Source organism: Kickxella alabastrina (assembly GCF_025024165.1).
Source record: "Kickxella alabastrina strain RSA 675 chromosome Unknown BX661scaffold_5, whole genome shotgun sequence".
Lineage (NCBI taxonomy): Eukaryota > Fungi > Kickxellomycota > Kickxellomycetes > Kickxellales > Kickxellaceae > Kickxella > Kickxella alabastrina.
Window position 1 is genome coordinate 399,541 of NW_026251476.1, and position 24,593 is coordinate 424,133.

Consider the following 24,593-nt stretch of genomic DNA (forward strand, 5'->3'; position numbering starts at 1 on the left):
CAAATAAAACAAAAAGGACACGAGCTAAGAACAAAAAAATGTTTGCAAAAAAGAAACCTGTTGTACTTTTTCTTCACAGAGACAAGGGATAAAGATGTTCATGCGATCCACAAAGAATAAAAAAATCGTTTGTATTATGTTTTTTTTTTGTTTATACGCACACAATACAGCGATTGCTTTCTTGCCTCTGTTGAACGCAGCATATTATGCGAAGATGTGGGTGAGTATATGGCGGAGTTTAAATGCCCAACAAACAAGAATATACAAATAAGCACGCGCTATTTCGTCTTTACTTTTTTATTTAGCCACTTGCAGTCCACCCCCCCCTCCCGAATTAGGCCAGAGATATGTGCAGAAGTGGAGTTAATGCAGAGCCATTTCTGTATCCCTTGCTTTGGCAATCCCCCCTCCCCCAATTTGCAAGCTGATTTGTTATCAAGACCCAGACCAGGCCACAAAAAAAACAGTCCCTTTATTGCAAGCTGGCCGGCCCACAAGTTTGTGATTGCATATAAATGTATTTGAAGAAAAATGTTTATTTGCAAAATTTTTACATACTTACCAAAAAAAACACTATTTATTTCCAAAAAACACTCATTATGGATATTAACGATATATTTAAAGAGTCAGTAACCAGCACTACGCTGAATGTCGGCAAGGGAAAGCGCAAGATGGGCTCGGCCCCCAGCATGCGGCTGCTCAAGGAGCGCGGCTACGGTATTGAAGGTGAGGGCGAAGTGACCGAGGGATCCGCCAAGCGACCGAAACCCGACGACAACAACAGCGACGTCTCCGATATAGACGACACCGAAGGCGGGCGTTTCTTCTCCGACGGCCTAACAAAGCAACAAAAGGGCGTCCTGCAATGGGTGGACAACGCTGAGGACATTGAGGAGCATCTGGACAAGGACACGGTGCGCCGGCTGGTTGCGCGTCTAGAGCGTGCAATGTCGAAAAACACCGAGGACCGGATTAAGTACGCGCAGTCGCCAGCAGAATTTGCCGAATCAGAAGCTGACCTGGATGAAGCTCTAAGGAATTTGCTCCCGTTGACCAACAGTGTGCAGGATTTGCATGTTCTCGATGACTTGGGTGCATTGCCGACTTTGGTTGAGCTGCTGGGTCATGAAAATGAGGATATTGTGATGGACATTGTTGAGCTTGTGAGCGAGCTGACTTCGATGGACGCGTGGAGCCAAGAGGGTGAGTCGCAGGAGGAGCGCCAGCAGGTAGTGGGGTTCATAAAGGCCCTGGAAAAGCATGCTTTTTTTGAGGCCCTGGGTCACAGCCTGCGGCGGCTGGACGAGAGCACCGGGTCTGCTTACGACAGCGATGACGCTTCGGGCGTGGCCAAGATGCTGGACATTGTTGAGAATCTCACAACCCTGGATGCATCACTGGCCGAGACCGCTGTCAACTCCATGAGGCTTCTGGACTGGCTGCAAGCACGCATATGCACAAGCCCCGATACAAGTAGCAGGAACATCGAGACAACCGATGTCAACCAGCAGTATGCCGCCGAGCTCATTGCTATTTTGCTTCAGACCTCGACGAAAATCTGCCAATCCGCGGCGAAAACACCTCTAATGGATGCACTGCTCAAGTGTCTAGCCAAGTACCGCAAGCGTACGCCCGAGGATGCGGTAGAAATGGAGTATTTGGAAAACATTATCAACTCGCTCTGCGTGCTCGTTGCTACGCCGCAGGGAAGGCATGAGTTCGAGTCATTGGAGGGTGTTGAGCTTCTGGTATTGCTACAGAAGCAGCCGGAGATTGGCCGCCTGTTGTCGCTTAAGATCCTAGACTACGCGTTGTCACCGTCAGAGACCGCCCTCGAGCAGGTTGGCGCCTTGGACGCTGATCTGCTCGTCCGGCGGTCTATCGCTAAGCGGTATATCGAGGGAATGGGCCTGAAATACCTGTTTTATGTGCTGATGAGACGCGGAAAGGGCGCCGCCCAGAAGCTCTACAGGGACCACCCAGAGTCCGACGAGCGCATCATGAGCTGCGTGTCCTGGCTTTTCCGACTCACCGAGAGGGAGTCTCCGTTGCATTGGCGCGTGTTGGCCAAATTTGTGCCTTCGCTGGCGGACGATGCTAGCTGGAAGCTCCATGTTGACCGCTTGGTTGAACTGAACATCCAGTACTTTGACTCGCTGAGGGAGGCTGAAGAGCAGATGAATGCGAGCGACAGCGAGGGCGAAGACAAAGAGGAGGAGCGGTATTTGGTTAGACAGGATGCTGGTCTTTTCTCTCTGCAAATGTCGGATATTGTTATTGCGTTTGTGGCTGTGGATGGCGAGGCACGAGAGCGCATTGAACAGAGGTTAAGGCGAAAGGGGCGCAGTTTGGATATGGTTGTGGAGGAACTCGCCGAGTATATTTCTGTCAAGCAGGCGAGCTCGCTCGCGTCCTTGAACCCCAAGGGCAAGGCCAAGGCCACCGCTGGCACCACAAATCTGTCAAACATGCTCGACAGTTTGTAATGACAATGTTCAACACTGGATAAAATAAGGAGACTACAAATATCTAATGAAAATTCAAACCCAATCCGCTGCTAAATGCTTATGAATGGTTCACATGTGTGTGCTGCCTTTTTCCTACCTTTTCTAAATAAGAAAAAAAATGAAAAGGTAAAGGTAAATGCGTAAACACACTTTCAAAGGTTTACCCTGCGGGTTGAGAGTTTTGTTACACTGTGGAAATTTTTTAATCTTTTTATTAATCTTTTTCTTTTTAAAAAAACAAAACAAAAGCATATATCTAGCATCAGCCAAGCTACCAGGCCTTATTCATGAGCTGGAGCGATATCTCAACGCCCAAGAAGCAAGCAGCGTTAGCGGGGAAAGCACGGAGCATAGCCGGGCCCATTCCGCGGAACAAAGCGCCCGCGCCCTCCGTACGCATCATCTCAACAAACACCTGTCTCACACCAGTATACCTGCCCTCGGGCGCCGTCTGCAAGCGGGACTTGAGAACATCTGGGGGATAGCCACAGCCCAGTTGGCCATTCCAGCAAGACCACCAGCGGTAACAATAGCCACAGGGGAGATTGAGCCCTGGCCGGCGCTCTGGTTGGTCAGAGACTTTTTAATGAGCTCGTAGGCGCCAAAATAGGCGACGCTTCCGGGGACGTCGCGCAGGAGTGTTGCGCAGGTGCCTTTGAACAAACTGGTGATGCCGCCGGTGCGGATGATGCCCATGGCGGCGTCTGCTGGGCCTTTGTAGACGACGCCGCTTCCGCTGGCGCTGCCAACCTGCAGCGTGCACTTGATGCGCTCCATAGGTGCCATCACAGCCGTTGTGGGGATCGCAGAGAAGCCACCGGCAAATAGAATCTGGTTGGTTGAGAGTTTGTCTGTCGGCGACTATACAAAAGAAAAGAAAAAAAGATAGAACACATCAGAACATACCAGATTAGTGAGTTTTTCTTCTAGAATAGGCGTTTTTTTATTTCACGTGTCGGTCAAGTCAACATTGCCTTTTTTGGAGAGCCATTTTGCACGATGACGGAATATGGCTCCAACTTACCAAGTTATACGCGGAGCGCATAATTTTCTGGCCCATGTCGTATCCCCAGAAGCAAATAGCAAATACCGGGGTAGCGCCAACCAACGGAGCAGCCATACCACGGTACATTCCACGGACGCCATTTTCAGCTAATGTTTTACGGAAGCAGTCCAGGGTGCTCTTGTACTCAGTTGATGTTTGCATTCTGACCTTGAGCAGATCAAGTGGATGCCCGGCAAGTACCAGGCACATGCCGCCGAATCCGCCGGATAAGAATGACTTTACCCCGGATGTACCTGATGGAATGGCCTTGGACTGCTTTTCTTCAGGAATACTGACGGCGAGGGTTGTGTCTGAAACTTTGGTCGCTGACATTGTTTATTTCTTGGGTTTGTTGCTTGTGTAAGAGTGAGTGTAAGTATTAAATAAAATAAAATAAAAATAGAAAACTGAATAGTTCAAAAAGAGAAGAAGAGAGAAGAGAGAAAAAGAGGTGTATTTTTGGTTCCTGTTATTGAGGCGCGCAAGGCGCTCTACTTTTTATGCTTCTGAAATAGAGCCATGTCTCCCCCTTCCCCCCCCTCCTTTCCTTCACATGTATTGTAAATTTGCGCTTCTGCACTTTGTGCTGCGCTTTGCACGTGCTGTGAGCTCTTGTTTTTTTATACTTTTTTTCTGTCACATGGATAATGCACCCGCTTTTTTTTGTGACTCCGTGGATGCCGGCCAAGCCAGTGCGCAGGACTCTGCAGCTGAAAGGCAGGGCAGGACAGATAAGCGACTTAGAATATCACAAAAGCAGTCATGTTTTTCATTTTTATTATCCAAGCGATTATCAGCTGTCATTGAGGATGTGAGATAAAGCGCGATTAATCCGTGCTTTTTAATTTATGTCAATTAATTTTTTATTTTTTCTCTTTCTTTCTTATTTGTTTGTTTATGTGGTTCGATAAAGAAAAAGAATTAAATTTAATACATCAAAAACTCGGGAACCCCCTCATCGCCTAATAAAAGAAAAATATTAAAGGCTAAGCGGGAGATCAAACGACGATGCGAAGAAGAGACTTGTGATTTTTTTCATATTTATTTTAAGCATACATCTTGTAGGCAACAACAAGAACGACAAATGCCAGAGGGATCAGGATTCCCCAAGAATTGCTACAAAACAAAACATAACATAATAAATACAGACTGGGAATTTTTTGTTAGTTTTTTTTGTTGGTTTAAAAATAGCAGTTTCTTGATGTGGATTGACAAGGTCCAAAACTGGCATTAGCTGTAATCTTTAATCTGAACGAATCTTGGGAGGACAAGTGTTGCTGTGTTGCTGTGTTGCTGTGTTGCTGTGTTGCTGTGTTGCTGTGTTGCTGTGTTGTGATTGTGTGTGACAGAAGAGGTAACGGGGTGTGGGGGGAGAGCGCCACGCAGAAGAGTACAACTTTTCACGCCCTCTCGTCCCCACTCAGCGCACACTTTATCATAAATACCCCCCTCCCCCCGCCCACACCCACAGCAAAGCAGCACTTTAAAAGGGCAAAAATAGAAAGTTTGAAAATAAAAAGAAATAAAAAAAACTCATTCATACCTGTTCTGTTTGGTACGGACCTGGCCATGCTCATCAGTGTCATTGGTGTTACGCGAGTCGGTTTTCTTGCAAGGTCCATCAAGTTCACCAACGTAAAAATCCTTGAGCAACTCGCGGGCATCCTCGGAGTGGCCAATGTCGTCAAAGGCCTCGGTGGCATCCAGACCGGCGCACTCCAAAATAACCTCTTCACCACCGGGGTGCTCGTCAAGGAATTTCGTCACATCGTAGACCTTGCCGTGAATGGAAACCCAGATGTCTTTGCGCGTGTTGTGCTCAGCGACATGCTCGGAAGTAAAAGTCTTGACCTCGGACATTGTAAAAAGATAAATGGAGTAATTTTTATTTTTTTTGGGAGGGGATTTGATGCAACAAATAAAAAAGAAAAAAATGAAGGAAAAAAAATTACAATTTAATTTTTAAAATAAAAAACGAATAAGCAAGGTAAAAAAAAAGAGGTCACAATTTTTTTTATTTCAAGAGTTTGGCGCGTCGTATTTTTTTTTTTTTTTGGACCAAAAATGGGGAGTGAGAAAAAAAAAATAATAATAATAATAATAATAAAGTATTGCACGCAAAGTGTGACTCGCGAGCCGCAGATTCCCGAGCCGGATACAGCTGAGAAGCTCCTGGGTGAAATTGAAAAGAAGGAACAAGGAACGCACCGTTCTCCCACATAACCAATATTTTAGTGCGACCGTTTTAATTTTTCCTTTAAAAGTAAATGATATGGTTTCCTTTGCGCTTTGTAACTTCGGCTGGAGCGCATAACGTTCATTTCTATTCTTTTATTGTATTGTATTGTATTTTCTTGGGTCTTTGTAATTTCCAACACCCTCTCTCCCACTTTCTCTATTTTGCATTTTATTCTCCTCATTTTGGAACCAGTTCCACTCCACTTTTTCTCACATTTCAATTACTGATCGCCTACTATATACTCCCCCATTCACAATGTCAGCTACAGAAGCAATTCCAGCGAAGGCGCAGTCCAAGACCCAACTGCTCTTCATGAAGCTCCCGCGCCACGTCATCGAGCGACTAACGAATTTACCAGCCGAAGATTTGCAGCTAATCCTGGGCGGCAAAGAACGCATCACCACGGGCACCTTGCGCGTAGGCAGCCAGCGATTCGACGTGCGGTTTTCCTCGGAGCGCACAAGCGCACCGCCACTGCTCTTCCAGGGCAGTCAGCCGCAGTCGGCTGGCAGCGACCGGTGGTCGGACTGGATGCCGCGCGGCAGAACGATGGGGAAGCTGACGGTGCTCGGGAAGCAGAAGAGCTTCCCTGGCGCAGCGCCGATGAGCGCATCAACGATGGCGTATGCGGCTGATGGGGGGCGCATGCGCCAGGCGCAGGTGGCGCAGCCGGCTCACGCGCGGACACCCAGTACGATGTTGCCGGCGGCCGCCTCTACCGCTGCTGCAGCTGCAGGGTCCGGGACCGGGTCCGGGACCGGGTCTGGGACCGGGTCCGGGTCTGCGCATGTGTGCGTGTCGTCGGTCTCGCGGGCAGTGCCCCAGAAAAAGCCCGGGATAGTGCGGCAGAACCGCGAAATGGTGCGCGAGCAAGTGCTGCATATGCTAGCGCGCGAGCCAATGGACGAGCTGGCGATCCTCGACCGGATCAAAAGCCCTGCCGCGCTAGTGCTGGACACCCTGGGTGCACTCTGCAAGAAAACGGGAGTGCGCTGGGCGCTGCTGCCAGAGAGCTACAGGATGGTGCAGATTGACTCTGGCTGGCCCAGGCTTAGTGCCCAGGAGCAGGAGCTTGTTGCTGCCAATGCTATTCAGGCTTTTGACGCCCTGGGGTTGCCCGCGGATGACCCCGAGCGCGTGCGCGTGCGGCTTATCCGGCAGGGGCTGGCTGCAGCTGGGCAGGGGCTGGCTGCAGCTGGGCAGGCGCCATCTACCGCTGTGGCTAAGGATGTGGCTTCTGCGAGCCTGCCCAAGGATGCGCCAATGGCATCGGCCAAAAAGCCGGCGCTGACAAGAAAGCCGCTGCGCGCCGATGCCGGCAAGGGCCTGATGCGCACCGGCGCCGGAACAGCCGGGCGCATGACGCTTTCAGCCGCCCCGCCGCCAGCTACAGCTCCAGCTCCAGCTCCAGCTTCAGCTTCAGCTCCAGCCCCAGCCCCAGCTCCGGCTCCGGCTCCGGCTCCGGCTCCAGCTTCGGCACCGGCACCGGCATCAGCCGGACGCACCACGCTTTCAGCCGCAGCCGCAGCCACACCCAGGCCGGACATTACAAGGACGCCGCCGGCACCCCGGAGAAGATCCATCGAGCGCCCGCCATCCAACAAACTGAGAGAAGGCAAGCCGAAAGACAGCAGTGCGCGTATCCCAAACAGCAGACACCGGGACCCCCCGCGGCCGCCGCAAGTCACCGGCGCGTCCGTCAGCGCCCCCGACGCTGCCCCCATGGCTTTGGCCACGATGGCAGCGCCGGAGCCCGTGCAGAGCCGCCGGCCGCTGGGCCGCAACCACCGGCGCACGCGCGAAGACACTGCCGACGGCCATGCGGCGTCCGACGTTGAGCCTGAGTACCGGCGTGCGCACAGCCGCTCGCACCGCCGCTCGCGCCGCCGCTCGCACAGCCGCTCGCGCAGCCGCTCGCACAGCCAAAACCCGCGCGCGCACCCGAGCGCTCCGGCCGCTGCAGACGAGGGCGAGGGCGAGGACGAGGACGAGGGGGGCAGCAGCCGCCACGTGCCGGTGCGCTCGCGGCCGCTGCAGCTAGGGTCCCTGGCGCTTGCGGCGGCCGCTGCATCGGACACCGATGCGGCAGTCAGCAGGGTGCAGGAGCGGCTGGCGCAGGAGCTTCTGGTCGACCGGCGCATCCCCAGCATGGCGGCGGTGTCCAGACACCAGTCGCAGGCGCCGCTTGACTTGGCCTTGGACCCTGCCAGCCGTCCCGCTGAGTTCCGGCGGCCGCGCGGGCCGTCGCTCTCGCCTGCTGCCGCGGTGCCTGGGTCGCGCTCGCCGTCGCCGTCGCCGATTCCTGCGATTAAGCGGCCGCGCACGGTGGGGGACATTCAGGAGCTGGAGCGGCTGGTCGTTGCGACGTTCGAGGAGGCCAGCCAGCTGCGCGTCCGCATTGGGGCGCGCAGCACCCGCTTTGCGCCGCTCGCCAAGGAGCTGAGCTCCGCATATGCTGCGTGCCAGCGGGCGCGGCGTGAGGCGCTGGTAGAGAGCCGCGCGGCGGACGAGGCTGAGCGCGAGGAGGGCGAGGAGATCCCGGGCGACGCGCCGCCCGCGTACGCGCTTGGGATGGATGTGGATCTGACGCAGGACAAGTGCACGGCTGATGGCCGCCGCCTGTACTGGGCGCTGGTGCCTGGCCAAAAGGAGGGTGGTTGGCTTGCGGATGATCCCGAGGCTATTGTTGGGCGAGGCGTTGGCAGGGATGGCCACCCGTGTCGGACGCGGAGGCTGCTTGCTGAGGAGTGCAGGTTTTTGAAGGCGTCGGGCGCCGTTGCCGACTTGTATGCCGAGATTGACGGCGATGAGGTGCGCCGGTGGATCGGCCGGTACCTGCACTTGAGAGCGTATTCTGCTGCTTTGGAGCGCGAGATCCACCGGGCCTATGCGCGCATACATGGCGAGATCATGGCGGAGTTTGATGAGCTGAGGGAGGAGCTGGGCGACAGCGAGGTTGAGGAGGAGCTTGCGGCTATTTGCGATGGCAATGGGGGGAGGATTCTGGTTTTTGATGCGTACCAGGACCACCTTGCTGCCGCCTAATGGAGTGCTTTTTTCAGATGGCCCCTTTCTTTTGAGAAACATAAAGGATTTCTCCTAAGAGAGGAAAGAAAAGAAAACAGCGGAGGCACGCCAAAGTGGGCCATGGAAACAAAAAAAAAATTGCAAGTTGCCTCTCCGACTTTTTAATGCGCTTTGCATGAGCTAGAATATTTTTTGTTTTTCACTCTTTTCTTTTTCTTGCTATATAAACCCCCTCCCCCTCCAGCCACCTTGCATTTTATTGCCCCTCCTTTTTTTCTTTTTTCTTTTTTCTTTTTGCATTTTACATTCAATGGCCAGGGAAATTCAACACGAGTACGCTGAGCTTGCGACCCTTCCAAGCGCCCAAGACGCCACAGCGACAGCAGCATCAACAGTTGACAATGAGGCCTCACACCACCACCACCACCACCACCACCACCGCCGCTCAGGATTAAAAAAGAAACGACACAACCTACGGTCACTCCTACTTGACCGCAACTTCCAAACCCACGCAGCCAAAACCTGTCTCTACATTTCGCTCTGGTACACGTTCTCGGGGATTCTTTCAGTTTACAATAAGTGGTTGTTTGGATCATCCGAGCGGGACTTTTCATTCCCTCTGCTAGTCAGTAGTGTGCATATGCTTATGCAGTATTCCCTGGCGACCTTGTGTCTGAGGTTGTTTCCGAAACTGCGGCCGACCCAGAAAAATACTACTTGGGGATTGTACTTGACCCGGGCTGTACCCTGTGGACTGGCGTCGGCGCTGGATATTGGTCTGAGTAATGTTAGCCTGCGGACGATTACGTTGACGTTTTACACCATGTGCAAGTCTTCCGGGTTAGGGTTCGTCCTGTTGTTTGCGTTTTTGTTTGGGTTGGAGCGGGTGCGGTTTGCATTGATCGTGGTTATTGCGATTATCACCGTGGGGGTTGTGCTGATGGCTGCCGGCGAGGTGGATTTCAAGCTCCTGGGGTTTACCCAAGTGGTTTCATCCGCGGCAATGAGCGGATTGCGGTGGTCTTTGACGCAGATTCTTTTATCGCAGGCGCGTTTTGGGATGAATAACCCCGTGGCCACAATGTCCAGGCTTATGCCAATAATTGGCGCCTCTATGCTTGCCTTTTCATTGATCCTCGAGCAACCTGTTTCGCAACTATCCCAGGATAAAAACATGCAGTCACTGCGTGATGTTCTGTTTATCGTAGTTATGATGGGTGTTGGTGGGTGTTTGGCTTTTGCAATGGTGCTTTCCGAGTTTTTTCTTATTGCGCGTACATCCGTGGTTACTCTGTCCATTGCCGGGATGCTGAAAGAAGTAGTTATGATTGGTGTGGCGCATTTGATTTTCGGCGACTCCATGACGCTCGTGAATGCATCCGGGTTAGTGGTGACTTTGTTTGGTATTGCCATGTACAATTGGCTCAAGATACACGATACAATGAACGGCCAGGTGGACGAGGACTCTAGTTCGAATGCACATGGCGACGACAGTGGTGGACGGGGCGTGGATGAATCGCAGTTGCGTCAGTTGGTTTTTGCTACAGACGCTTATGATGAAATTGCCGCGGTGGATTTTGTTTTCGAAGAGGATGGTTTGGACACGCAGACTGAGAATCAAGAAAGATTGCGTGGAAATAATCTTACAAGCAACAGTGCCGATACCAGTGCTGGTTCCAATGTGTTTGGTGGCCATTCTCGCTTTGTAAACTCGCCGCCAAAGCTGGCTTTTTCTGATGCTGCCACTAAAAGGACTTTGCGGAGTAGTAGCTCGCAGAGCACAGATGATTCTATAATCTTGGACCACGATGAAGTCACCCCGGGCCCGATGAGGCTCAAGAACCGCGAGTAGAGAATATACACACCATATAAATAACACATAGAATTTGTTAACACGCAAAATATAAAAATAATTAACAGAGGTTTTTTTTCTTCTTCTTTCAAACGATATAGTTTCTATTGTAGTAATCACCAGAAATGATGAGTCCGATAAATTTTTATTAAAACAAAAGCTGAGGAAACTTCCTATTGAGCTTTCCTGTGCTGCCATTTTATAAGCAGCTAGCTAGCCATAAAATCCTGGTTGCTGTTGCATTAATGCCTGCCTGCTCGGCATTGACTTAGCTCTCAACCTCTCAGCTCAGCTGGCTGGGCTTATGTAGTGAGAATCATCACATCTATTTAGAGCTTGGTCTTTGGACTTTTTCTGCTGGCCTCAAGATCCTTGAGCACCCGGCGAAGGATCTTTCCCGTGGCAGACTTTGGAATAACGTCAATGAGCTCTACACCGCCGCGCAGCTTCTTGTAATCGATGACACGAGTGGCCAGCCACCCTGCAATTTCTGCATTAATCCCAATCCTATTCTGTGCCTCAGATCGAACAACGACAAACGCCTTGGGGATTTCTGACACCCGCGCCTCATCATAAACCGGGATCACAGCGGCATCAATGACATCCGGATGATCTGTCAACAAGCTTTCGAGCTCAGCCGGCGCAATCTGGAATCCCTTATACTTGATCAGTTCCTTTTTGCGATCAGTAATGTAAATATTGTTGTTGGCGTCAATGTATCCAATGTCGCCTGTGTGCAAGTATCCGTCGCTTTGGATGGTTTCGGCTGTGGCTGCTTCGTTCTTGTAGTAGCCCAGCATAACCTGGGGCCCCCTGATGCAGATTTCGCCTGTCTGGTTAACTCCCAAGTGCTTACCGTCATTGTCAATGAAAACAACCTCGGTGTTGGAGCACAAAGGTCCGATAGATCCCGGAGTATTGACGCCACATGCCGAGCGGGATATGAGCGGGCTGGCCTCGGACATTCCAAAACCCTGGGTGACAAATACGCCGAGTTTTCTTTCAGCCTCAGCCTGCAGCTCCTTGCCGAGTGGAGCAGCGCCCGAATTGATATACTTGAGGCTAGACAAATCGTACTTTTTTACCTCGGGGCTTTTCGCCAAAGCCAGAATAATTGGAGGTGCAACGTAAACAGTGTCGGCCTTGTGGTCCTGCAGCAACGCACAGAACCCAGGAAAATTAAAATTGTCCATCATAACGACAACAGCGCCGGTGAGTATGCCAGCGTTGGTGACAAGAATCCCGTAGATATGGAACATCGGGAGTACCTGGAGCCAACGCCGCTGGTATCTGTGGCCCACAGCCTGCGCCAACTTGTAATCGGCACGATCGACTTCCAGGAACTGCATTGCGTTGGCTACCAGGTTACGATGCGACAGGACTACGCCCTTGGGCGCTCCGCTTGTGCCCGAACTAAACACAATAAAGGCTGGCGTCTGTGCGGTCTGCTTCTTGGCTGTCAGGTAGACGCGGGGGAAATGCCGGGTCGAGTAAATTTGCTGCAGAGAGTTGTCCCCATTGTCCACTGTAATTATATGCGATTTTGGGATGCTCAGTCCGGATAACTTGATGGCCTCCTGAGTGGTGGCCAGGAAATCATGCATGGTGACGATGACCTTTGGTTGCGTCATCTTGAGCTGATGCGAGAGCTCGCGGGCAGTGTATGCCGGGTTGGCCGTGTTCACTACTCCACCGAGCAACAGGGTGCCCATGGTTATAATGGGGTAGAACGGTGTGTTGGGCAGGATGGCTGCTAGGATGTCGCCGCGCTGGAATTCCAGGTTATTGTGCAGACCCGAGGCAAACTCGTCGGTTTGGCGCTCAAAGTCGGCGAATGTCAGGCTTTGCGAATGCTGTATCATGGTTATGAGGTTGGGATTCTGGCCGAAGACTGTGTTCTTCCGCGCGTACGTGAACATGAACGTTGGCAGGTCCAAATCTGGGATTTTGACGCTGGTGTGGGGCGATTTGAATATCATTGTTTACTCCTGGGTATAACAAGCAAGTAATAAAAGAGCAGGGGTAGGTGAGTGAGTGATAGATTATTGAATAATGTGAATAAAAGCCAACTATTTTTTATTTTGGAAAATAAAAGAAAGTATCTAAATGTGCTTTGCAAAATCCAGAACGCTATTATTTTATTTACTCCATATTCCATCCGGATTTCATTCATACCATCTATTTCACTATATGCGAGTCTATACCCCTCTTCCACCTTTTTTTTACAAACAAGAGAAAAGGAGTGAGGTAAATCAGATTCACAGGATGTATGGATAATGTATTGTACAAGCAAGGTTGACATGTCAGCTGACTATGTGAGCTTTTTTTAGCTACCAAAGCACATGCGTACAAAATGAGAAATAGATAAGTGGACCATTCATTATGATTGACCAAACCACTTCCACACTTTTCGCTAACTTAACTTTTAAATCCATGGATATTAGATGGACATTGAATAGTAGAGATTATCTTGGCGTGTTTATTCACATAGAAATTTAATTTATCCGCGCACGCAACACACATGCCATCTACAATAATTTTTTATCCCTTTATTACCATGTCTTTTTTATCGTTGAATTATAGGCAAGAAAAAAGCCAACGGGACTATTACCTTATCTTAGTTCACTTGATCATCTTGATCCTTTGACGACTTGCCCACAGCAAGCACGGCAGTCACGATCTTTGCAGCATCCCTGTCAGCAAAAACCAAATTGGCCATGGTCTCGCCAACAACCTCCGCCAGCCTGCTCCTCTGCACAATCGTCAGGCCAACCAACAAGTCACCGTCCAAATCGCTCGCAACCAGGCATCTCAGAGATTCTAGCAGTGCGCTCCTGCAATGCTCTCCGTCGGACTTGAGTTGCTCACTGTCCTTCTCCATCTCGGCATCCAACAAGGACATATACGACTTGATGTTAGGCAAAACCAGCACCCTAATAATGCTGACGCCTAGTTTGGTGAGCCCAACTATGGCACCGTAATGGGTAGTCAGGGGCTTTGTCGGGTCCAAGAAGGCACGGAGCAAGGTACGGGCTATGCGCGCTTGAAGCGTATGGTACGAGTGGCCAAATTGGCTGCAGATTTCCGAAATCTGCTGAGCGGCGCCGTCGCGCAAAGACCAGTGGTCCTCAGTGGGCAATTCTGAAAGACGCTTGCTCACCAAACAAGTGAGCAAGGAGGGGATAAGCTGGTGCATGTATGGTTCGACGAAGAGATTAGGGTTGCGGCGTATTGCTCGTGCCACAGCCATGGCTGTCCTCAGGGACTCGAGATTGTGCAGGTTGGCCTTTATGGTCACAGCAATGTACTGTACAAAGTAGGTGACCAGCTGGTGAATTCCAGCGTCCACTGAGATGCTCTCCAGGGCAGTGGATTTGACCACGAGGTCGGAGCTCTGCAGCGACTCTGTGATGCACTCAAAGTACAGCTGCAGCTCCCTCGACAAGACATGCTTGACCAAGGGTATAGTCTCGACACCCTCCTGCCGCTGTGACTTGACAGGCTTCTTCGTCGCCGTTTCCTCTTCGTCCACAGGCACGGGGTTCTGCTGAATGCGCGGCTGCACGCCCTCAATGGCAAGCCAATGTGCCGTGTAAACTACATCTAAAGGAACCGCTGGAAGGGGCTCCTCTAGGATAGAGTCTAGGTCAATCTGCTCATCCTCTACATAATATATGTCTTCCAGCGCTGTCGATGCCTTGTGAAATTTCACGGGCCTGCCAGTCTCAAACCCATAAATCGGCTCAACATTTCGCACGCGCAGGGCGCTGTTAATGTCAGAAACTGTAAGTTTTGTACGCTTGCTGTGCCGCATAAACTTTGTCGCCTCGGAGATTATCTCGTGCAGACGGTACTCGACATCCTGGGCCATCGCGGTGGTAATGCCGTCCTTGAGTTTCGGGACGCCAATAGACTCGGCAATGTTTTTAATCGTGGTTTTGGAGTATATCATCAGAGGTTTGTTTTTGTGTAGAAATAAGAGAAAAAGAGAGTATTCGATTTGATGCGTGAATATTTAAAGTTGAATATTTTTGTAAATATTGCAAAAACATATCAGATACAACAAGGCGTGCTAATATTTTAATTACTTGTGGTAAAACGGCACGTGATTACAGGCCATGTTTAGAATAATCTTGGAAACAAAAAACTCGTGTGATCCTGGAAAGCAAAACGACAGAGTAAACAGTAAATTCAATATTTGTTACCTTTGGTAATCTGAAGCAGACAATTTTACCATGCCTACTGTTATGATAAAAAATATTCATTAAGAATGAACTAAAAGAAAGCTAAAGAATGAGCAGCCTTTACTGTTCATAGTCATTAGTATTTATGTGTGCATATGAATTCCCGCATATCCAAATAGGGAATTAACTAGCGATTGATTCATTAATCAGTCACCCGGGACAAGCCGCATTTTTTTATATCACAACAATGGTACCAACACCAGACACAGCACCAGCAGTAACAATGGCAACAGTACCACCGCTGCCTCTGGCCCCTGAACAGCTGGCAAATACCTCACACACGACAGTTACCACAATTGCAATAACAAAACAGATCATTGCATAAGCTTATTTGAGCCAAGAGGCCACAAACTACTGCATTAATGCTGAATAAGCATTTATACAGTAGTATTTGAGAAAGCTTTAAATTGCTTATAAAAAGGCAATTAGGGAAGACTCAATAGGAGGCTTCCCTAGTGAATTTGAAAAATAGGTTTAATACAAAATATATTGGTACAATAAGTATTTTCATTTATAATGGTGTTGCACAGATTAAAGACATGGAAGTGGATGTCGAGGTTGGGAACCGTGAAACAAGTTTACAGCTGCATTCCAGTTGATAGGGTACTAATTGGATTATGCAGGCGTAAGGTAGGGAGGCATAATAATGATGCCCGGACATGCTCCCCATTTTGCAATGCACACGCGTGAGTGTACACACACTAAAACCACAACATTGACTTACCAAGATACCGGTCTGCTCACAGAAGAACCAGTTCTCGCCAACGGAGTGCACAACTGGCAAAGTGCACAACAAAGGCAACAAGATATATATAAGATGAGACCGGCCCTAATTTCACTTTTGCATCTATTGATAATAAAAACCTTCATAAACTAACACCTCATCTTTAACACTACATCATAGTGCTCCACATATTCCCTCTTATTATAACACCCTCATGGCCGCTATGCACACTTCTGTTATTGCTGGCTGAAATCAAGGAATACCACTATGTTTACAGCACTGCCCACATGGCGCTGCCCCCTTTTAAGTTTTCCAAGTAAGCTTCTGATACTTGAATAGAATAATTTAGATCCACATTTTTATAGAGCATAACAATATTCATATTGACTTTCTGAGAAATCAAATCATACTTCTGTTACTGGAATCGGTCACTATATCCAGTTATTACAATGCCACCACAGCTCATTTTGAAGCATGGAAACAAACGTATAGACAGACAGTTGATTTTAAAATGTAAGCATGGTGCTTCGGGACAAAAATAATGATATTGCAAAAATAGTGCTCTAATTATCAGTTTTATTCAAACGGTTTATGAGAACAGTGTAATGGAATATACAATAGTTAGAAAAAGTACCAATATTAACGAAACATTATTGTGTTGGATCTAATTCTCTATTTTTTCTTACATCTCTCTTTATATTGCTGCGGCTCCAGATTCTGACTAGCTTGCGATATGCCTTTCTGAGCTCTGATTTCTGCCCCCACATGGTCAGTGACCACTTGTGCGTCCCACTTGTGCGCTTCTCCAAGGGCTACTTTATACTTATACACTGTTACCGAGTTGCCTGCAATATTTGCAATAATTTATTTTTTGCAATCTGCGCGAAACAGATACTTGGATATTCATTTACAGAGATAATCAGTGAGCCCAAAGCAAATTAACAACGTCACAAGTGTTTCTTGACTAATCTTGGAGGCAATAAGCAGCATATTAAATGTTTTTCAAGCTAATTTTAATTTGTTTTCATTTTAAATTTCATCTAGCAAGTTTCAGTATATACACAAAATTTTATTAGTTTGTATTGTTATGTAAGAGGGGGTGGGGAGCACTACTGTAATAGTGTTAAATAATAGGTGCAAAATTATAAAGGTTTTATTAGTGTTTCTAAAGTGCTATTATCGCCGGCCTCGCCTTATATATATCTCCTTGTCCTTGTGGCACTCACTGACAGTTGTGTGCTCCGTTTGCGAGAACTAGTCCTTATGAAAGCAACCCGGGTCTCTGATATGGCATAATTGGCATGTCTGTATTCTTGCGCCCAGCACATCCATTTCGGGTCAGGCAGTATGTCCGGATGTCAGTTGTGGCGCTTAATTTGATACTCTGTAATTTGGCCCATATCAGATCCATCTGTGAGCTGACAAGAATCTGTCTCATGGTTTTCGCCCTCAGCATCTACCTCCATATCCTCAGGCTGCGTAACAGTATTATACACTCAAAAACGCTGACTCTAGTAATGAGCCGAGCGCAGTGAAAAATAAGAAATTGGCGGTGGACTGAATGTGTAGCCTAGAGTCGCATCGGCAAGCGTGTCAAAGTGCCCAGCAGCTCGAAAGGGATAAAGAAACGTGTAATGAGTATAATCTAGTGGCTGTTATATAGTGCCAAAAATTTGTTTGTTTGATTTTCCCATACTCCCTACCTTTTTAGCTCCCTACCTCTATGCCTTTGTATTGCCTGTTTTTTATTTTTATTTTTTTTATGAGTTGCATCTACAACATTACAAGCTGATCAGACTTGTAATGATTGCTGTGCTGCCATGTATTTAATAATAAATTTAATAAAACCCCAAGAACATTTTACAATGTTTCAAGGCCCATGGACACTCATCTTTTTTTCTGTTCTGTTTTTGTTTGTTCTGTTTTTTGTTCGTTCTGTTTTTTTGTTTGTTCTGTTTTTTTGTTTGTTTTTTTGTTTCTGTTTTTTTTGTTCAGGCAATACATTAGCAAGGAGGGCGGGTAGCAGCAAAGGGAGGAGTGGGTAATGAAGAGACAAAATATGAAGATGAGGGCTGGTTGTATGACGAAAGAGGATTTGACATGGAAAGCCGATGGGTGTGTTTGAACATCCCTTGGCATAAGTTGTGTTTTGAAAGTGAAAATGTGGACTGTAGATTTTCCGAGCGAAGGGTTGGTTATTGAAAAGTCAAGAGGAGGTAAGTGGTATCCGCGGTCGCTGGTGGTATATTCCATATAAAAACATGGTATGCAAAGTGTAATTGGTAAGCAGTGTTATAACAAATTGTGGTGGGGGATAAGAAACCAAAGAAATGTCTTGGGAAGTGGACGCTCTATTTATATGAAATCTGGCATTCAAATGGATGGGTGAGAAAGACAGCTAAAACAGACCTACTATTTAGAAAAAGGGATGGAAAATAAAAAATACAGCGAGTTATTCGTTTTTCACCAGCCTAAAATAATTTTCCCATGTTTTTTTGCACCAAGAGGCGTGTATCTTGGTAATTAAACAAGCCCAAACTGCCAAAAATAGCAGCAAGATATATCTCCATGTGCTTGAAGAAAAATGTAAACATTGCATCATTTTGATTCCAACATTGCATTATTTATGCCGTAAAATAAAGTAAAAATGATTTTGATATTTGCAAAAATACAAACATGCATTCGGCCATTTTTGCAAGACAAACAATGATATCTTTTTTTGGGAGGGGGGGGCAGATTTTGTTCCGAAAATTTACATGTATATTTAGAGAACCTGGGTAAGAGGCCCAACTTGAAACATAAACACTTGGTATTTGCTACAAATGATATTAATCAAAGGATGCTATTTATTTTTTCCAAAGATAATAATTCTTGGCTGCCCGACAGCCATTCCTTATATGCTCTTCTTGGCATGTAAATAAACTATAATAAAACGTATCATCATTGCTCTGAATTCCACGTGCGTAATCAATTAATCTCAGTAAGGCAACATGCAAAGCCATGTGCCTTAACTGTGGCATATAATTGGAGTCAATTCACGCATTGATTTGAATAGCATTGGATGTCAGTGCTTTAAAGCATGTTCACAAAATGATGAATCATTTCCAGCAATCACATGTACAGGATGCTGCTTCCATTATTGCTAAAAATCCCATGTATAAATAAGACATGGTTTCTCGAATATTCAGTCGGTAGTTCTTTAGGCACTCTTGCTCCTTTTTTACTCATAACCGCAAACATCTTTACTTTATTTACCAGCAACCATCATTTTTAACATGCAGCTCTTCTAATTCACCACTCTTGCCCTGATTGCCGTTGCTGCCACTGCTGTCGTGCACGCCGACGCTTATGCCGACACTATTTTTTGGCAGTTTTAAGGTGTTACATTACCCGAAGCAAGCCTCTTGGTGCACAAAAAAAGTGCAAAATATATTTCAGGCTGGCAGAACACAAAGAACCCACTGCATTTTTTATTTTCCCATCTCTTTTTCAACTGGCAGGGCTTTTTTGCTGCCTTTCTCCATCTATTCACATGTCTTATTCCATATAAAAGGAGCGCCTAGTTTTTAAGATATTCTTTGGTTCCCTATTTCCCTCCCAACAACCACCACTTCCTCTAAAATACTACCATCTTTTTTCCAATACACACACATATTTTCCTAACATTAGGACATCACGACTACAGTACACGCGCACACATGCAGCAGCATCAACTTCGACTTCAACATGGATTATTGGCTTACAATGCATAACTTTTGTGGGAGGGGATCGGACACATACAGCAGTTCTCGCACAGCATTATCCATTGCACTACATTGGCCCATGTATTATATCCGCCGTCTGCCACAGCCACAGCCACAGCCACGCTTATTCGCGCATCACAAAAAATAATGTGTGTCTAGTAAACATTTGGTAAGATATCTGCAACTGGTCTCATCAATGTCATGTCTGGGATGTCTGGGTATATAAGGGGACCTAAAGAACACCCTTATAATAAAAATCGGGCTGGTTCCATTCCATAAGACCCGTAACCGTGGTATATACAGGGGCCCACAGAACATTTGTTCAATATGAATCCGGCTGGTGACACGCCTAAGACCTGAAATCAGAGGCAGCGGAATGGGAGGAGGGTGGGGTTTACCCATGTACCTTCTCCGGATTGCCAGCGTCTGGATGGGCTCCTCACAAAATCACAACACGGGCATGGCTAGAAAGAGTAGCGCATGTACCAAACCCAAAGACATGACAACCAGTTGCAAATATCTCTGAGCGTCCAACGACATTTTGCACTCGAAGCTCTATGAGCTCTAAACAGCTATCATTTGCGCGGCGGTGCTTTTTAGATGGCACTTTACTTTTAATTGTGCTAATTTTTGTCTCTGCCATCCATCATGGCAGAAAATAAAACCACTGTACATACCACACCCGAAATTCCCATTGAAAAATACAATTACAAAAATTAGACTTAAAAAGCCAAGAGAATGAATTTCGTAAATATCGCTCGAAAAAATCAGATAATATTAGAATAATAAATTGCATGATTTTAGTTTGCATGCACTTTTGCAGCCGTTGATTTAGTCTGTGTTTTAGTTGATCATGTGCAACAGCCATCGAACATGAATACATGTACAACTATTGGCACTTTTCCAGCTTAATCTGCGTTGTGCTTAATTTGCTGCTTAGTTGATGAGAGCGTTGGTAAAAATAAATATAAAATAAGAGATGACAGCAAGCATACAAACAATGTGGCTGTATTGAAATTTGCTTGGGATTGCAATTGGTATTGGAGACCATTGCAGCAAAAAGCTATCGCAGCAAAAAAATGCTTCAGCTTTTTGTTAAGAAAAACAGGGGATATTGGAGAGTGTACAGCTAATGATACATTCAATTAGGAGTTATTCGTTAGGATCGAGATGGGCATATTCACTGTGTAGATAATCTATGGCCCCATTTATACAGCCTGTTCTGCAAAACCACATCTAGTGCAGCTCAAAAATAGCAACGTTAATGTAATGCTGCGCAGCCTGAAGATATGGAAGTAGATGTCGAGGTTGAGGATCGTGAAACAAGGTTCCATCTGCATTCCGGTTGATAGGGTACTAATTGGATCATGCAGGCGTAAATTAGGGAGGCATTACATTGGTGCCCAAACATGCTCCCTATTTTGCAATGCACACACATAAGCGCACACACACGCGCAAAAACCACAACATTGACTTTCCAAGATACCGGTCTGCCCACAGAAGAACCAGTTCTCACCAACAGAGCGCACAATGGACAATGTGCACAACAAAGGCGACTGGGAACATATATAAGATGAGGCTGGCCCTAGCAGTATTTTAAAAACATCAGTAATAAAACCTTTTATAAAACCACCCCTACATTTCTAACACTAGATAACTAGTGCTCCTCACACCCCCTCTTACCATAACAATACAGCCACATTGTTTGTATGCTTGCTGTCATTTCTTATTTTATATTTATTTTTACCAACGCTCTCATCAACTAAGCAGCAAATTAAGCACAACGCAGATTAAGCTGGAAAAGTGCCAATAGTTGTACATGTATTCATGTTCGATGGCTGTTGCACATGATCAACTAAAACACAGACTAAATCAACGGCTGCAAAAGTGCATGCAAACTAAAATCATGCAATTTATTATTCTAATATTATCTGATTTTTTCGAGCGATATTTACGAAATTCATTCTCTTGGCTTTTTAAGTCTAATTTTTGTAATTGTATTTTTCAATGGGAATTTCGGGTGTGGTATGTACAGTGGTTTTATTTTCTGCCATGATGGATGGCAGAGACAAAAATTAGCACAATTAAAAGTAAAGTGCCATCTAAAAAGCACCGCCGCGCAAATGATAGCTGTTTAGAGCTCATAGAGCTTCGAGTGCAAAATGTCGTTGGACGCTCAGAGATATTTGCAACTGGTTGTCATGTCTTTGGGTTTGGTACATGCGCTACTCTTTCTAGCCATGCCCATGTTGTGATTTTGTGAGGAGCCCATCCAGACGCTGGCAATCTAGAGAAGGTATATGGGTAAACCCTGCCCTTCCCCTATTCCACTGCCTCTGATTTCAGGTCTTAGGTGTATCACCAGCCGGATTCATATTGAACAAATGTTCTGTGGGCCCCTGTATATACCACGGTTACGGGTCTTATGGAATGGAACCAGCCCGATTTTTATTATAAGGGTGTTCTTTAGGTCCCCTTATATACCCAGACATCCCAGACATGACATTGATGAGACCAGTTGCAGATATCTTACCGAATGTTTACTAGACACATTATTTTTTTGTGATGCGCAAATGAGCATGGCTGTGGCTGTGGCTGTGGCAGACGGCGGATATAATATATGAGCCAATGTAGTCCAATGGATGATGCTGTGCGAGAACTGTTGTATGTGTCTGATCCCCTCCCACAAAAGCTATGCATTGTAAGCCAATAATCCATGTTGAAGTCGAAGTTGATGCTGCTGCATGTGTGCGCGTGTACTGTAGTCATGATGTCCTAATGTTAGGAAAATATGTGTGTATTGGAAAAAAGGTGGTAGTATTTTAAAGTAAGTGGTTGTTGGGAGGGAGATAGGGAACCAAAAAAACTTGGAAACTGGGCGCTCTTTTTATATGAAATGAGACATGCAAATAGATGGAAAAGGGCAGCAAAAAAGCCCTACCAGTTGAAAAAAGAGATGGAAAAATGAAAATGCAGTGGGTTTCTGTGTTTTGCTAGCCTAAAATATTTTTGCACTCTTTTTGTGCACCAAGAGGGTTTCTTTGGGTAATGAAACACTCCAAACCTGTCAAAAATGGCATTGGCATAAGCGTCAGCGCACACAACAGCAGTGGCAGCAACGGCAATCAGGGCAAGAGTGGTGAATTAGAAGAGCTGCATGTTGAAAATGATGGTTGCTGGTAAATAAAATAAAGATGTTTGCAGTTGTGAGTAAAAAAAGGAGCAAGAGTGCCTAAAGAACTACCGACTGAATATTCGAGAAACCATGTCTTATTTATACATGGGATTTTTAGCAATAATGGAAGCAGCATCCTGTACATGTCATTACTGGAAATGATTCATCATTTTGTGAACATGCTTTTAAAGCACTGACATCCAATGCTACGCAAATCAGTTTGTGAATTGACTCCAATGATATGCCACAGTTAAGGCACATGGCTTTGCATGTTGCCTTACTGAGATTAATTGATTACTCATGTGGCAATCAGAGCAATGATGATAGGTTTTATTATAGGTTATTTACATGCCAAGGAGAGCATATAATTCCTGGCTGTCGGGCAGCCAGGAATTGTCCTCCTTGGAAAAAATAAATATCATTTTTTGATTAATATCCTTTATAGCAAATACCAATTGCTTATGTTTCAGGTTGGGCCTCTTACCCAGGTTCTCTAAATATACATGTAAATTTTCGGAACAAAATCTGCCCCCCCTCCCAAAAAAAGATATCATTGTTTGTCTTGCAAAAATGGCCGAATGCATGTTTGTATTTTTGCAAATATCAAAATCATTTTCACTTTATTTCACGGCATAAATGATGCAATGTTGGAATCAAAATGATGCAATGTTTACATTTTTCAAGCACATGGAGATATATTTTGCTACTATTTTTGGCAGTTTGGGTTTGTTTAATTACAAAAATACACGCCTCTTGGTGCAAAAAAAACATGGGAAAATTATTTTAGGCTGATGAAAAACGAACTCGTTGTATTTTTTATTTTCCATCTCTTTTTCTAAATGATAGGTCTGTTTTAGCTGCCTTTCTCATCCATCCATTTGAATGCCAGGTTTCATATAAATATAGCGTCCACTTCCCAAGACATTTCTTTGGTTTCTCATCCCAACCACAATTTGTTACAACACTACTTACCAATTACACTTTACACACCATGTTTGTATATGGAATATACCACCAGCGACCGCGGATACCACTTACCTCCTCTTGACTTTTCAATAACCAACCCTTCGCTCGCAAAATCTACAGTCCACATTTTCACTTTCAAAACACAACTTATGCCAGGGAATGTTTGAACACACCCACTAGCTTTCCACGTCAAATCCTCTTTCGTCATACAACCAGCCCTTATCTTCATATTTTGTCTCCTCATTACCCACTCCTCCCTTTGCTGCTACCCGCCCTCCTTGCCAATGTATTGCCTGAACAAAAAAGAACAACAAAAGAACAAAAAAGAACAAAAACAGAACAAACAAAAGAACAACAGAACAAAAAAAAAGAATAAACAAAAAAAGATGAGTGTCCATGGGCCTTGAAACATTGTAAAATGTTCTCGGGGTTTTATTAAATTTATTATTAAATACATGGCGGCACAGCAATCATTACAAGTCTGATCAGCTTGTAATGTTGTAGATGCAACTCATAAAAAAAATAAAAATAAAAAACAGGCAATACAAAGGCATAGAGGTAGGGAGCTAAAAAGGTAGGAAGTGTGGGAAAATCAAACAAACAAAATTTTGGCACTATAACAGCCACTAGATTATACTCATTACACGTTTCTTTATCCCTTTCGAGCTGCTGGGAACTTTGACACGCTTGCCAATGCAACTCTAGGCTACACATCCAGTCCACCGCCAATTTCTTATTTTTCACTGCGCTCGGCTCATGACTGGAGTCAGCGTTTTTGAGTGTATAATACTGTTATGCAGCCCGAGGATATGGAGGTAAACGCTGAGGGCGAAAACCATGAGACAGATTCTCGTCAGCTCACAGATGGATCTGATATGGGCCAAATTACAGGTGATCAAATTAGGCGCCACAACTGACATCCGGACATACTGCCTGTCCCAAAATGTATGTGCTGGGCGCAAGAATACAGACATGCCAATTATGTCATATCAGAAACCCGGGTTACTTTCATAAGGACCAGTTCTCGCGAACGGAGCACACAACTGCCAGTGAGTGCCACAAAGACAAGGA

The 24,593-nt window shown here is 46.2% G+C and overlaps 8 protein-coding genes across 8 annotated transcripts; 4 read left to right on the top strand and 4 right to left on the bottom strand.

The window, feature by feature from the left end:
- The first annotated feature begins 575 nt into the window (after window positions 1-575).
- BX661DRAFT_178954 (Catenin-beta-like protein) lies at window positions 576-2,634 on the top strand. Its single transcript, XM_051535062.1, has one exon. The coding sequence runs from the start codon at window positions 600-602 to the stop codon at window positions 2,484-2,486; it is 1,887 nt and encodes a 628-aa protein (XP_051393401.1). The 5' UTR covers window positions 576-599; the 3' UTR covers window positions 2,487-2,634.
- Window positions 2,635-2,702: 68 nt separating this feature from the next.
- On the bottom strand, window positions 2,703-4,003 carry BX661DRAFT_178956 (mitochondrial carrier domain-containing protein). Its single transcript, XM_051535063.1, has 3 exons — window positions 3,532-4,003; window positions 2,997-3,368; window positions 2,703-2,970 (listed from the first exon to the last, which is right to left on the bottom strand). The coding sequence occupies exons 1-3, from the start codon at window positions 3,883-3,885 to the stop codon at window positions 2,779-2,781; spliced, it is 918 nt and encodes a 305-aa protein (XP_051393402.1). The 5' UTR covers window positions 3,886-4,003; the 3' UTR covers window positions 2,703-2,778.
- A 415-nt stretch (window positions 4,004-4,418) lies between these two features.
- Window positions 4,419-5,614, bottom strand: BX661DRAFT_178958 (putative cytochrome b5). Its single transcript, XM_051535064.1, has 2 exons — window positions 5,096-5,614; window positions 4,419-4,668 (listed from the first exon to the last, which is right to left on the bottom strand). The coding sequence occupies exons 1-2, from the start codon at window positions 5,410-5,412 to the stop codon at window positions 4,599-4,601; spliced, it is 387 nt and encodes a 128-aa protein (XP_051393403.1). The 5' UTR covers window positions 5,413-5,614; the 3' UTR covers window positions 4,419-4,598.
- Window positions 5,615-5,788: 174 nt separating this feature from the next.
- On the top strand, window positions 5,789-9,258 carry BX661DRAFT_178959 (uncharacterized protein). Its single transcript, XM_051535065.1, has 2 exons — window positions 5,789-6,947; window positions 6,969-9,258. Exons 1-2 carry the CDS (start codon window positions 6,047-6,049, stop codon window positions 8,834-8,836), a joined length of 2,769 nt encoding a protein of 922 aa, XP_051393404.1. The 5' UTR covers window positions 5,789-6,046; the 3' UTR covers window positions 8,837-9,258.
- BX661DRAFT_178961 (triose-phosphate transporter family-domain-containing protein) lies at window positions 9,256-10,766 on the top strand. The gene has a single exon (XM_051535066.1). The coding sequence runs from the start codon at window positions 9,459-9,461 to the stop codon at window positions 10,668-10,670; it is 1,212 nt and encodes a 403-aa protein (XP_051393405.1). The 5' UTR covers window positions 9,256-9,458; the 3' UTR covers window positions 10,671-10,766.
- Window positions 10,767-10,782: 16 nt separating this feature from the next.
- On the bottom strand, window positions 10,783-12,848 carry BX661DRAFT_178962 (4-coumarate-CoA ligase). The gene has a single exon (XM_051535067.1). The coding sequence runs from the start codon at window positions 12,647-12,649 to the stop codon at window positions 11,000-11,002; it is 1,650 nt and encodes a 549-aa protein (XP_051393406.1). The 5' UTR covers window positions 12,650-12,848; the 3' UTR covers window positions 10,783-10,999.
- Window positions 12,849-13,287: 439 nt separating this feature from the next.
- BX661DRAFT_193293 (transcription initiation factor TFIID subunit 6) lies at window positions 13,288-14,622 on the bottom strand (the record flags this gene model as incomplete). Its single annotated transcript, XM_051537772.1, has 1 exon — window positions 13,288-14,622. One exon carries the CDS (start codon window positions 14,620-14,622, stop codon window positions 13,288-13,290), a length of 1,335 nt encoding a protein of 444 aa, XP_051393407.1.
- Window positions 14,623-23,497: 8,875 nt separating this feature from the next.
- On the top strand, window positions 23,498-23,984 carry BX661DRAFT_178990 (uncharacterized protein). The gene is given in 3 exon segments (XM_051535068.1): window positions 23,498-23,641; window positions 23,703-23,867; window positions 23,887-23,984. 2 exon segments carry the CDS (start codon window positions 23,558-23,560, stop codon window positions 23,817-23,819), a joined length of 201 nt encoding a protein of 66 aa, XP_051393408.1. The 5' UTR covers window positions 23,498-23,557; the 3' UTR covers window positions 23,820-23,867; window positions 23,887-23,984.
- The last annotated feature ends 609 nt before the right edge of the window (window positions 23,985-24,593 follow it).

Excerpts from the sequence above, each read along its gene's own strand:
- BX661DRAFT_178954 (XM_051535062.1), top strand. The coding sequence starts at position 600 with ATGGATATTAACGATATATTTAAAGAGTCAGTAACCAGCACTACGCTG.
- BX661DRAFT_178956 (XM_051535063.1), bottom strand. The coding sequence starts at position 3,885 with ATGTCAGCGACCAAAGTTTCAGACACAACCCTCGCCGTCAGTATTCCT. Across the intron at positions 3,369-3,531 it reads TGCGCTCCGCGTATAACTTG|TCGCCGACAGACAAACTCTC; the intron begins GTAAGTTGGAGC and ends TCTTTTGTATAG. Across the intron at positions 2,971-2,996 it reads CTGGAATGGCCAACTGGGCT|TCCCGCTTGCAGACGGCGCC; the intron begins GTGGCTATCCCC and ends GATGTTCTCAAG.
- BX661DRAFT_178958 (XM_051535064.1), bottom strand. The coding sequence starts at position 5,412 with ATGTCCGAGGTCAAGACTTTTACTTCCGAGCATGTCGCTGAGCACAAC. Across the intron at positions 4,669-5,095 it reads GTCCGTACCAAACAGAACAG|CAATTCTTGGGGAATCCTGA; the intron begins GTATGAATGAGT and ends TTTGTTTTGTAG.
- BX661DRAFT_178959 (XM_051535065.1), top strand. The coding sequence starts at position 6,047 with ATGTCAGCTACAGAAGCAATTCCAGCGAAGGCGCAGTCCAAGACCCAA.
- BX661DRAFT_178961 (XM_051535066.1), top strand. The coding sequence starts at position 9,459 with ATGCTTATGCAGTATTCCCTGGCGACCTTGTGTCTGAGGTTGTTTCCG.
- BX661DRAFT_178962 (XM_051535067.1), bottom strand. The coding sequence starts at position 12,649 with ATGATATTCAAATCGCCCCACACCAGCGTCAAAATCCCAGATTTGGAC.
- BX661DRAFT_178990 (XM_051535068.1), top strand. The coding sequence starts at position 23,558 with ATGGAATATACCACCAGCGACCGCGGATACCACTTACCTCCTCTTGAC. Across the intron at positions 23,642-23,702 it reads CTTCGCTCGCAAAATCTACA|CTTTCCACGTCAAATCCTCT; the intron begins GTCCACATTTTC and ends CACACCCACTAG.